The 13,500-nt window shown below is 40.8% G+C and overlaps 1 protein-coding gene across 36 annotated transcripts in view; it reads right to left on the bottom strand.

Moving 5' to 3' along the window:
• UBP25 (ubiquitin-specific protease 25) overlaps positions 1–13,500 on the bottom strand; it is an 85,881-nt gene that overhangs the window by 60,160 nt on the left and 12,221 nt on the right. For all 36 annotated transcript variants that reach the window (XM_087680255.1, XM_087680251.1, XM_087680254.1 and 33 more), the window contains exons 3-4: positions 11,876–11,951; positions 11,708–11,800 (exon numbers count right to left, since the gene is read on the bottom strand). In XM_087680255.1, the coding sequence (XP_087536381.1) occupies positions 11,708–11,800; positions 11,876–11,951 (169 nt within the window). The remainder of the gene's footprint in view (positions 1–11,707; positions 11,801–11,875; positions 11,952–13,500) is intronic.

The raw sequence follows: 13,500 nt of genomic DNA on the forward strand, positions 1-13,500 counted from the left end.
CTTTAGCAAGGCACACTGGTATCCATGGCTTCTTTACCAACAGATGACCAAACTACTAGGTGCTCCTACTGTGCCATCACTGGACACACCGCCAATGGTTGCTGACTTCGACCTTTGCTCCCGACCCCCCCGGAGTATATGCGTCTTCCACCAGTCTTCTACTGATACCTAGGATCTTCAGGTACCACCTAGATCTAGACCTCGGAGGTTTAGCCGCGACTTGGTAATGAGGCCTTCGTATTCCTTCCAGCATGGATGACGGAGCTAGTAGCTTCTCTCCCGAGGTTGAGTTTCGGGTTCTCCAGTCCACTTTGTCTACTCGTCTTTACTGCAGGTTCCCTTTCCGGTGGAAATCTTGGATCTTAAGAATCCTCTACATCTTCTTCCTCCTCTTCTCTTCTTGCCTTGGTCACTTGGTTAGCATGGAGCCACCTCCCGAGATCGAGTACGGGAATATCCTTATGGTTCTCGACACCACACAAAGTCCGACATTCCTCCTATGCATTGCATGTTTTCATCATCTTTATACTAGGGCGCATGGGCAAGTGAACAATTTCCCCACGAGGGACACTGTCCAAGTGGCACCTGCTGCATGAGCATTCTTCAACATGTAGCATTGCATCTCCACCTTACTCTTCTCTTGTTCCCCTTTTTGGGCTTGAGAGGGGGTGTTCAGAAACCCTTCACCCGCAGTTTGCGTTTTTGCGTTTCTGCGTTTTGCGTTTAAGGTTTATGTTTAGCATTTGCAGCCCCAAAAAGAGACGCCATCCTAGACTGACTATGCCTATTTATAGGCCACTCTCTCATTCATTCCTTATGGCTAATTCATTCAGTTTGTCACCTCTTCTCTCTAGTCTCTCCACTACCCTCACACCCCTTCAGGAGGACATTGCGGTTTGTGGTTCGTAGCTGTCATCATCATCTTCCTTGTGCTACGGCACCCTTGTTCCCTTGTATCACATTCACTCTATGATTCAAATCTTCATCATTCCATTCATCAGAGTTTCTTATCTCTTCTCTTCTCTTATCCATGTTTGCAAAGTTCACTCCGTGTTCCTCTCCGCAAACCCTACTGTCTCGCCGGTACGTCATCTTTTGACAATGCATTGTACACAATTACAATTATGTGCAAATGTCGTATGATTTATGTGTAATGTGATGTGAAGCTCTATGTGTGGTGCACTAAGGTGGAGCTATGTGCAAGTTGTTGGAAGCGATAGGGATGCAGCTTGAGCAGGAGTGAACCAATGAGTGTGACAGCTTGAGAGAGTATGAGCAGAGTGAAAGTATAAGACAATAAGAGTGTACCAACAATGTGTTGGTACACAGAATAAAATGTCTTTATACTTAGGACACGTAAAGGGTGAGGCCACATGTACAGTATGCGTGTACTGTATACACGGAGATTACCGCGCCTTTATATCCCAACAACCTCCCACTTAAAGGTCCGATATGAACCTCTAGCTAACCAACTCCCAGTAGTCAAATGCAATGCTTGTGCTGACCTTTGCTTAGACTTTTAGTGAGAACATCTGCACGGTTATCTTGTGTTTTAATCTTGGTCAATGTGATTTGACCATCTTCCTGAATCTGTCTGATGAAGTGATATCGCACATCTATATGCTTTGTGCGTGAATGATACATGGCATTCTTAGCCAGATACACAATTCTTTGGCTATCACATCCCAAAACTGCAATACCCATAGACATGCCAAGATCATCTGTAAGTCTGCTCAACCATATAGCTTCCTTAGAAGCTTCGGTAGCTGATATATATTCAGCTTCAATGGTACTCAGTGCAACAATATTCTACAACCTGGAACACTAAGAAACAGCCCCACCAGCAACTGTAAAGACATATCCGCTGGTGGACCTACGAGTGTCCAAGTCACCTACCATGTTTGCATCACAATAACCTTGTAAACTAAGTGCACCCTGCCCATAGCAAATACTTTTTCTTTGTGTACCCTTAAGTTATCAAAGAATACACTTGACAATCTCCCAATGTGCTTTGCCAAGATTTGACATAAACCTGCTAACAACTCCCACTGCATGAGCAATGTCTGGACGAGTAGCAACCATAGCATACATAAGAGAGCCACAAGCTGATGCATAAGGAACTCCCTGCATAGCATTTGCTTATACATCATCTTTCGGGCTGTTGGCTTTGCTAAGCTTGAGATAAGGAGGTAAGGATACCCCAAAAGGCTTAGCTTCAACTATATTAAATCTGTCCAGTACCTTTCCAATGTACTTTTCTTGAGATAAAAACAAAAATTTCTGCATTCTATCTCTGCGAATCCTCATGCCCAAAATATGCTCTGCATTTCCCAAATCTTTCATGGAGAAAGCTGATTTCAACTGATTTTTTAGAGCATCCAAGCTAGTCTTTCTTTTCCCAGCTAACAATATAACATCCACATACAAAACAAGTATGATGGGGCTGCCATCTGTATCCTTTTTCATGTACAAAGCATAAAAGTGTCAAACTTTGTATACCACTGCCGTGGTGCTTATTTCAGCCCATACAGGCTGCGTTTTGGCTCACACACCATTTGCTCTTTTCCAGGAACTACAAAGCCCTCGGGCTGTTTCATGTAGATTTCCTCATCAATGTCACCATGCAAGAAAGCTGTTTTTACATCCATTTGATACAGCTCTAAATCCAAAACAGCAATAAGAGCAAAAAGCACACGTAAAGTGGTCATCTTCACAACAAGTGAGAAGACCTCTTGGAAGTCAATCCCTTCCTTTTGTGCATAACCTTTGGCAGCTAGCCTTGCTTTGTACTTGGGTTTCCCATCAACTGTCTTGACTTTGTACACCCATTTGTTTGGAAGTGGCTTCCTTCCCTTTAGCAATGACACAAGATCCCAAGTATCATTTGCATATAGAGATTTAATCAATGATCAACATTTTCAAGAATTGGGTCTACATCTGGAGGTTTATTATTTTCAACATTTATTGGCTGCTGTAAACCATTTTCAGCATACTGTTCATGCTGTACAGCACCTTCATTTTCATTTCCAGCACTTGCATTTTCATAATCAGCAGGCCTATCTTGCTGTCCATGACCTCCTTGTGCTTCTATTTGCTGTCCATCATCATCTGGCTCAAAAATAACTGACTGATCATCAATTTCAACCTGTGGTACAGCACCTTGAGGCTCATTTTCTGAAGTAATGGGTGGCTGCAAACTCTGAAATTTCACATTTTTCAAATCTTCATTAGAGGCTAAAGAGCCTTTCAGCAATTTTGCCTCATTATTAAACACAACATTATGGCTGCGAATAATTTTCTTGGACTGAGGTAACCACACTCTATAGCCAAATTCACCCTCATCACCATAGCCCATGAAAATGCCTTTGGTGGATTTTGGGTCAAGTTTATTCCTCACCTCATCCCTAACATGCACAAAAGCATCACAGCCAAATATGTGTAAACGGTCATATGAGGCCGATTTGCCAAACCAAACCTCATCAAGGATGCCATTATTTAAGGACCTGTTTGGAAAGCGGTTGCAAATGTGAACCACGGTTTTGAGTGCCTCTCCCCAAAATGCATGAGGGAGATTAGCAGTGGACAGCATGCACCGCACTCTTTCACATAAAGTCCTGTTATATCTTTCAGCCACCCCATTTGAAGAAGGGCTGTAAGGGGTTGTAAGCTCCCTCTTAATACCATGCAAGTCACAAAAGGACTTGAATTCAGTCAATGTGAACTCACCCCCATATCAATTCTCAAGCATTTTAGCTTTCTACTTGTCTGAATGGTCACAAATACATGAAAAGTTTTAAAAACAGCAAACACTTCACTTTTCTTTTTCAGCAAATGCACCCATATCTTCTTGGAACAGTCATCAATAAAGGAGACAAAATATGTAGCACCACCCAATGATTTCACGGGCATACTACATACATCAAAATGCACTAAGTCCAAGACATTGGACTTACGTGAGACACCAAAGTAAAAAGAATTTTTTATTTGCTTTCCAAATGGACACTCATTACAAAAATCAAGTTTAGAGCCTTTTCCATCAACCCTCTTCAGAGAGGTAAGGACATCAAGTCCTTTTTGGCTCATATGGCCTAATCTCTTATGCCATAACTCCAAGTGGTTGCAAATTTCAGCAACTGCAAGAAAATTCCCATTCAAGGCTTTACAGTGCAAACAATACAATGTGCCCTTCTATGTTCCTTTTGCAATCAACATGGACCCCTTTTTTACTTTCCACAAACCACCACCAAACAGTGTGGTGTAGCCATACAAGTCAAGCTGACCAACAAATAGTAAACTCTTTTTAATGTCACGCACATATCTGACATCTTTCAACACAAGCTCTTGACCATTGTCTAAAGACAAGTGTACAGTGCCAATCCCATCAATGCTACAAGCATGGTTATTTCCAAGATACACCTTTCCATAACTGCCTGCATTGAACATAGCAAAACACTCCAAGCAAGGAGTTACATGGAAAGAGGCACCAAAGTCTACAATCCAAGTCTAAGTGACACCATCATCAACTGACAAGAGTGCATCAATCACATCAGCCTTGGTAATCTGCATATCCTGCATGTGACATACAAGGGCATCATAATCAACTACACATAATACATCAGCCTCTGTATATGAAAGCTCTTCTATGACCACGCTAGAGGCCACATTGGCCTTCTCTTTGCCTTTGGTTGTCTCTGATGCATCTGTCTTTAATTCCTTCTTCTTTTTCTCTCCTGCATTCTTCTTTCTCTCTTGTTCCTTCTTATAGTACCTGCAATCAGGTTTCTTATGGCCCTTCCGACCACAGTGATAGCAAGTAATGTCACTCTTATCCTTTCCTTTGCTCTTGTTCATGTTTCTCTGCCCTACATTTGCATTTTTCTTTTCAGCCCTGCCTCTTACATTATAAGTTGAGTTGTTGTCTTCTCCGCTAGACATACGTCTAATTTCTTCATTCAAGATAAAACCCCTCACCCCATCATATGAGAGATTGGGGTTATTGCTGAGTGAAACCACCAAGGTTTCCCGCGAGTCCGGCAGTGTCATGATCAAAAAGATCACCCTCAACTTATCATCAAAGTCCAAGTTTGCATCTTTGAGCTAATTTAGAATCCCTGTAAATGCACTCAAGTGCTCAATTGCAGGCTTTGACTCATCCAGTCGCATATTCACCAACTTGCGTATTAAATGCACCTGACTAACAAGTGTGGTGATCTCATAAGTAGTTTTCAACTTCTCCCATATTGCATAACCTGTGTCTAAACCCTTAATGTCTGTCAAAATGTCATCGGTGACACCCATCTTTATGTAAGCCACAGCCTTTTTATTCACTCTGGCCCAATCTAGTGCGGGTTTATCTTCCTGCAAAGCATCCTCACAATCCTTTAGGAACAAAATGCCCTGCATACGGTCTTTCCAAAGGTCAAGGCCATGACCATCAAACTGTTTGATCTCCATCAAACTCTTGATGTCTGAACTGGAAGAAGTTGCAGCCATTTTATCACGAACATGACTAAATGCACCAATTTGCAAAAAACACAAGTTGTACCAGCAAAAATGCACTGCTGTTCTTTCTCAACTAGAAGTAAATTTCTGTTGTTTGTACATGAACCAGCCAACAAACAGGTAAAAGATGCAGAAATTTACCAAATTCTGCGCAAATCCCCAAAATTTCAAGTCCAAAATTGCATGAATGTCAGTCAATCTAACCTAGTTGAGTAAAGCTTTGCCAATACATGAAAAGCCCCAAATTTTTGGGATCCAATGTCAAGAAATTTTGTCTAGAAGAGTGAAAATCTGACAAATTTGGTAAAATCCCCAAATTAATTTGGGTCACCTCTCACAATGTCTGCAATTTCTGACTCGGAATTTACTGCCAGGCCTGGATGGGATCAAATCTGGGAAAAGCCCCAAATTCTCTAGCCCGATTTGCACACATTTTGAAACTGTGCCTTTGGTGTGTGAACACCCACCAAGGCAAGAGGTAATTGAAGAGATTGAAGGAAAAAAAAATTATTTTTTTTAAAAACAGACGAGGGGTCCGTTGACCGTCGCGTTACTGACAACTGACTCGCGTCCGTTCCAGATGCGTGTCTCACGCCCTGTGACAATTCTCCACAATGGCCCCCTCCATCGCGACACGGCGTCTCCTTGCCAAACATGTCAGTCGCCTCACGTCTTCTTGCCAAACACATCAGTCGCCTCACGTCTTCTTCACAATGGCCCCCTCCATCGCGACACGGCGTCTCCTTGCCAAACACGTCAATCGCCTCACGTCTTCACCACGCGCAGTAACAGGCGCCTGGTTCACGCCCACTGCCCAGTGCCGCCTGGTTGGTACACGCGAGAGTAGCTGCCACCTAGTTGGTCCACGTTCCCGACGACCTGTCTGCACATCCGCTACCAATCGACTCTTCCTGTCTCTTGCCTGTTGAAGATCGCCTACTTGTTCCACGCTGTGACTAGTGCCTGCCGATCGCCACACGCTCAGCACCTCGACTAATCCTGGACCCGCCTGGTCCTTCACGTCGACCTGACAGCTGCGCCTAGCTCTTGTTAGCTGATCCCGTCAGGTTAGACTAGACTTGTCAATCTTGGGAAGCATGCGGGACTTGATGCTCTGATACCAGTTGTTGGAAGTGATAGGGACGCAGCTCGAGCAGGAGTAAACCAGTGAGTGTGACAGCTTGAGAGAGAGTGAGCAGAGTGAAAGTACGAGACGATAAGAGTGTACCAACAATGTGTTGGTACACAAAGAATAAAATGTATTTATACTTGGGGCACATAAAGGGTGTGTTCACATGTACAATGTGAGTGTACTATATACACGGAGGTTACTGGGCCTTTATATCCCAACAAGTACAAGTGCACATGCAAATGCAAGTGCAAGTGCAAGTATGCTCAAGTGTATACAACTGCTCACAAGCACACACAAGCATGCTCAAGTGCAGGCAAGTGCATACAAGCGCACAATGATAAGCTTAGTGCAAACTTACAAATAGTAGGTTTAGGGTGACGGCACAAAGTTCCTACAATAAATACAATGGAGATAATTTTCTTTAAATCAGAAAATCAAGGTTTTTTAAATCCTAATTTTTATATACTCAGAGCAACAAGCTGATTTTCTTTTGTCTCCTTTAATTTTATCAAGCTGAGTAAAAAGTACCCCTTGGATGGGTATCTAGCAAACAATTAGATAAGCGCATACACAACATGTGGCCGAAATTTCAATGGTAGAGCTTGTTGAAGTGAAGAGAGAGTGCTTCAAAATATAGATGTGAGGCTTGGGTGCTCCAAAGCGGAAAGGAAAAACTACAAAAGATGAAACCAACCTTCCATCTCCGAAAGAGTGGTTAATGACCTAATTAAATACTAATTACAGCAAGCAATAAATTCACATGAACTGAAAAACAAATGTTACCGATTAATCTTAGACAATAGATTCCTCATTGGCCCCAAAAATTGGCACCACTTGCGGTATTTTTTTAACTTGTATTGCAATTGGAAGAAGTACGCTAATATCGCACAACCTCCTTCGTAATCCAATGCATGTAGCTGTTGTAGCTGACAAACAAGCCTTCAAACCAATTTGCCCTTTCATTTGGCAAGGGATTCATCTTCAATTGACCCTTGTTTGGTCAAATCTAGCCCTGAATTCAATAGGGATGGGCTAACCTCTTGGAATTTCCAACAATTGATTCCAAGTGCTAGGCCTTTAATATTGGCACAAAACCCAAGGTGGCTGGTAAAGGCAAAATTTAGCTGTAAATTAGGATTTACAACAACAAACACATAGTTGCCCTTCACCACGGGCTCAAAATGGCTGAAATGTGTTAAGATTGCCAAGAATTGGCTAGAGAATAAAGGAGAATATTAAGCAAAGAAAACTTTCGAGATTTTGTCACCAAAATTTGCTCGAATTTGCTGCTGCCCTGATTGATGACAGCAATAATTGCTGTCACCTGCTGCCAAAGACCTCTAGGACGATGTTGCCAGCTGCTCAGGATGCCAAGGAAGATATGACCTGCAATCCCTTCGCCTTCTAGTGGCTGCCAAAAGGCAAGATTGCCTCCCAGCCGGCTGAAATCTGCTATTGAACAAGCACCTACACAAACGGCAGCATCTCCTCTTCTACAAGCCTTTCTTGGGCTCGCATGCGAAACTTTGCTACTTCGCAGCCTTCTAATTCAATTTTTCAGCCTTTTTGATTAATTTTCGAACTTGAAATAATTCTAAAAATTAATTCAACCCTTGTCCCTACCCAAAAAATTAGTAGTGCCCATTCACAATTAAATTGGCTAGGCCATTTGAACCCCCAACAAGTGGTCTTGTGCACTTAGTAATCATTAATTTATTAATTAATGCCTAGTTCCTAATGTCACTGTTGACATTATTGACCTATTTAAATGCCCTAGGCCAAAACCAACACTAGGCACTAGTGCCTAATTAGTATAACTTATTACACATGTGCCTTTGACACCCACTACAAACTTAAGGACCTTGGCACGTCATTGTAGCTTAACTAGCTTGCAAATCACATGTACATATTTATTAATACCTAAGCCAAATGCTAAGCAAAGCATAAAAGATGCACATCCTCATGATACAAGATAAGTGCTTGCTTAATATGATAAGTGCTAAGCAAAAGAACAAGCATAGGGATAGCTATCACTTTCATATGGCATACGTCATGTTCTAGATGCCGAATATCAATTCACTAGAGGAAAAAGCTCCTTAACCTTCTACTCTAAAGATATCTAAACTACCTGAGACTTTTATATAGCTACTAAAGATAATATTATCAAAGTAACTTCCAAAAATAATAACCTCCTAAATTTTAGGAGTCATCAAATTTGGATTCAAAAGAGCTTCATTACAAAGGTTTACCAGCCCATGGTTTGTTTCTTTGATCATGGACATCTAGTTTCACCATTTGAAACCACTCAATATGCAGGCTTCCAAGCAACGTGACCACCCGAGAGAAAAATCTTAGTCATTTGGGCTTTTATGGTATATATAACCTCAACTAAACTTTTAGTCCTCTCGAGCATCTCGTCCACAAACCCCCGATTATAAATACATAGGATTTGTGGCCATTGGTCAAACTTGATGGTATGGGCTGATGGTATGGTACATCATTCCTTGCAATGGGAGCTTGGTTTGATATGTTGCTGGTCCTAGGCTTGTAGGTAAGACCATTTGACTCTATGGTTAGGAGGTAAGTTCTATATCCATCTATTTGTGTGTCTTTTCATGCTATATGGTTTGTACCATGCCACATTTATAGGAAGGTCTATGTGGACATTTGATTTGCTTTAGAGCAAGAATTTGCTTTCACCATGTGCAATGGCAATATCCATAAAACCATTGGAACGTTGTATAGGAAAGTTTCGATAAAGAAAAACAGAAACGGGAAAACCCAGAGTTTCAGAGTTTTAGCCAAATTTTGGAAATGGAAAAATGGCGTTTTGGATTGTACACTAAAACAAATATGGTATTATATGGATATGTAAATATATCAATTCTACAACAGCATGTAGCCAAATTTTATACAAAACTTTTGAGTCTTCATGTCATATGATTAAAATCATCATGATTCATTACATGTGTCACAAGTGAAGACTCGATGATTAGGACAATTAAGATACAATTTTCAAAACTTTAAACAACAAAATAAATTGTGATGTATGACTCATGAATCATCTAAAGACTAATATTAAGAATGGTGGAACCAAAATGCATAATAAGTAAAATCAAGTTACATTTAGCTATGTGATGTGAATAATCTATTCAAAGTCTAGTGAGCACGGAGTATAAGTAATTACTAAGTAATAATTATCAACATCAATGAACAATCATGATATCATCATGTATATGTGACATGTATAATGCTACTGGTGACTAGTAACTAGCAACTGCAATGCTAAACTGACACTTGACTCCTAAATCCTGAGATACCATGAGTCTAGTCTCTAGAGTCCACCAGTCATGACCCGTCCAGATTCTGAGGATCCATGCACTATCTTCTCATGCGACTTTGAGAACCCTTGTATCCCTTGATTAGATTGGTATGCCTCTAAAATAAATCTAGTGTCATGACAAGGTAATGCTAAATAGAAATTCACAAAGAAATTAACAAATAAAAGAAGAGTGAAGAAAAAGAAAGAGGAGGAGGAAGAGGAAGGAAAAAAATAAAGCAAAAGGAGGGCAGAAGAAGAAAAAGATCTTAGAAAAAAAGAAGGAAGGAGAAAAACCTAGAAGGAGAAGGGAAGAAAAAAAAGAAGGAAAGGAGAAGAAGGAGAAGAAGGTGGTCGTGGTCGTGGTGGTAGTGATGGTATGCTTGAGCAAGAGGAGGAGACACTTGCACAGAAGACAGGGGCGAAACTCAAATCCGGTCTGCCCATCCACTACAAGGTGCCGAAACAATGTTTTCATGTTTCCGTTTTGGTTTGAAACGGTTGTTCCGTTTTGGGGTACTATGCATCGGAAACTCATGGAACCATGATGGTCCATGCACAAAATCCTATTTCATTCTTGAATGAGTAAAGAGAGTTTTTCAGTTTACTCCATACTCAAGGTTGAAGGTTTTGCTAGTTGTGTTGATGCAACAAACCTTCTATATACCAGCTATTGTCTGGATATACTGTCTCACTGATTCACATTACATTGATATTCGTAGAGCTTAAATGTCATTTGTATATTCTTTAAAGTATTAGCTAAACGCTCATCTTTGGATGTAGTTGTCTAGTATCTAGAGAGTCCAAGCGACAGAGAGAGCACAAATAAGCCCTAATGTCTTTTTTAACACTCCTTAACCGCCCTAGCTTTAGGATGCATTCACACTACAAAACCACTTAACTAGAGAAACTTAGAGGCATCCACACATAGTGTCTCAGTGGTCAATGGCCAATAGTCAATGCTATAGACACCCATCCAAGATGTCCAAAGATGTAATGGCACCATCATTACACTCATTTCTTGTTTGTAATCCCTATAATTAAGTGAATCCAAGGCATTAGAAGCTCCTCCTTTAGTCAACTCATCACCCACTTTTTTCATTGTTTGAAGTGTGAGGTCAACTTTTGGCCATCCTTTCTTTCTTGTTAGTGAGCCCCATCATTAGGTCAACTAGGGCATCAGCACTCCTCCCTTCGTCAACTCATCATCCACTTTTTTCACTATTTAGTTTTTTAGGTCAACTTTCAGCCACCTATCTCTTTTGGCATTTTCTGTAACTTAAGGTATATATAGACACCTACCATTTTGACAAATATGAGCACAATCCGAGCATCATCAATTTGCCTCACTAATATCTTGTGTGCATACTCTTCAACTCATCGTTAGCTCATCGATAACTTGTTTGCTTTTGCTTGTTGCCATTCTAAATGTGAGCTCAATAAGCCAGTGCACTTTCAAGACTGATAATTATCAGCTATGTGGGAGGCACTGATCTTGTGCATTTATTTGTGGTCCTTTGGGTTCACAATATAACTATTAGGGAGATTCTACAACATTTTGAATTGAATGGCAACTAGGGAAAACCATGTAGACTCTATAAGAAGATTATCATAACCATGTGTTCAAACTTTACTAAATCCACATATACATATATAGCTTAAACTATATCACTAGCTACAAAACCTACTACATGCAAGATTGCGAACTTCACAAATAATACAACCAAATTAAAAGAGTACACCAAAAAGTTTACCTTGCTTGCTTGACACATGTGCCCAGATAACTCCAATCGTTCTCCAAAACTGATATGTCTATCGATTTTACCACCATGAATGTTCTCAAATCTCTGCAATGAATGTTCAATCAAAACATGACACCGCTTAACTCAAAAGGTAGAATATAATGTGCAGAATAACTTTACCTTTAACTGCACGACCAGCACATTTGGAGCTTCAAATATTGACATTTGCTTTCTAGCTGCTGAGAGCTTCTTACACCTAAGAGCCACAGCCATAAAGCCTTATTTACAACATCATAAAAACATAAAAATAGCACTCTAGTGAAAGTTCCAATCCACTCTACACAATAGATAACTTGAAAGAAAGTAAACTTGAACACCCAACCTAAAAAGAAATGCCAAGTTATTGACAGTAAGATATATCCAATGGCTGCATAAAAGATTGAATTGTCCAATGTGAACAATGAGAGTTTCACCCATTATCTAAACTTGTCAAGACAATAATTTCACACCTCCCTCCCTCTTGTCGTTCTAGAATGTTAAACTCTCTCCCCTCTTCGATTGACTGCTAAAAGCTTGGCTTCAGATTCAGGCTGACCACGCAAGTAGCAGCTAACAAATGAACTCAGAAAAGTGTAGTGTGGATGAATGGAAACTCAATGGACAAACCACTTATATGGAGGTACCTGACTAAAAAATGCTCCATTAGCCACTGTCCCTTGGGAAACATGCTGAGGGATGCTAGGAGAGAGTACCAAAGTCCGATTACCATGTCAAAATCTTGTTCAATCAAGGAGAGAAAAATGATAGGCCTTGGCCTCAAAAAATGTGTATGCTACAAAGGTCTAGCTCAATTTAGGGCAAAAGCTTAGCCCACTTATCATCCGGTGTGTCCATGCATGCACGCCATCCAACAATTTGTAGGTATAAGAGAGGCTTCTCGCCATAAAACACCTCAAGCAAGGCCTTGAAGGCACTCAAGAAGTTCAACTACACACAACGTAGAGAGAACCATACTCACGACTGTCAAGTTCAAGTGCTTGGCCACTCTGTTCTACGTCGTCAGCTGGTGAGTAACGGCATGATGTTGCAACTAGTGGAAGTCAGACTCTCCACCATTACCAAATAAGGTTATCCCTCTATCTGAACGCCCATTTGATTGGTGACTAACCAAACTCACATAGCAAAGCAAGCAAAAGCCTTCACCTTTTGCTTTAGAAGATATACCCCACATGTAGCAAAAGAAAACATCCACTATCAAGAAATGGTAATAAATTGAAACATTTGAGAATGGCCACAAAGGTAGAGGTGAATCAGCCTAGTCACATGTTGCTTGCCCAACTTGCATAATCTATAGAACTCATGAGCCATTTTGTGTTTAGGTATCCTCCCAACTAGCTTGTGCTATGGAAACTCGTAAAGAAACTCGCATTACAAGTGTCCAAGACAATGGTACCATAGACATTGTGTCTTAGAAGGTGCTCAAGCCATGAGATAGTAAACTCTATGCTTTTGAGCTGCATTAGGGTAACTTACAAGTCCTTATGTTGCTCTTAGGTGCCAAAGATAGAAGAGTACCACTCCCTAACCCAAGACTAACAGAGAACAGTCAAATGATAATAACTCTGTTGGTGACTATTCCAAAAAAGCTAATTGAGACATCAAGGCTTGGTTTGTGTGTGGTCTTACAAAACTAGCGCTCACAATATCTCAGATGTTGTGAGAACCTGGCTCTAAACAATGTGAATACTATTTGAGGGGTTGAGGGAAGCTCATGGAGAGAAATTGACTTTGAAAACTTGAACTAG

The sequence above is a fragment of the Lygodium microphyllum genome, chromosome 6 (assembly GCF_053477565.2).
Source record: "Lygodium microphyllum isolate KBCC chromosome 6, Lygodium_microphyllum_v1.1.10, whole genome shotgun sequence".
Lineage (NCBI taxonomy): Eukaryota > Viridiplantae > Streptophyta > Polypodiopsida > Schizaeales > Lygodiaceae > Lygodium > Lygodium microphyllum.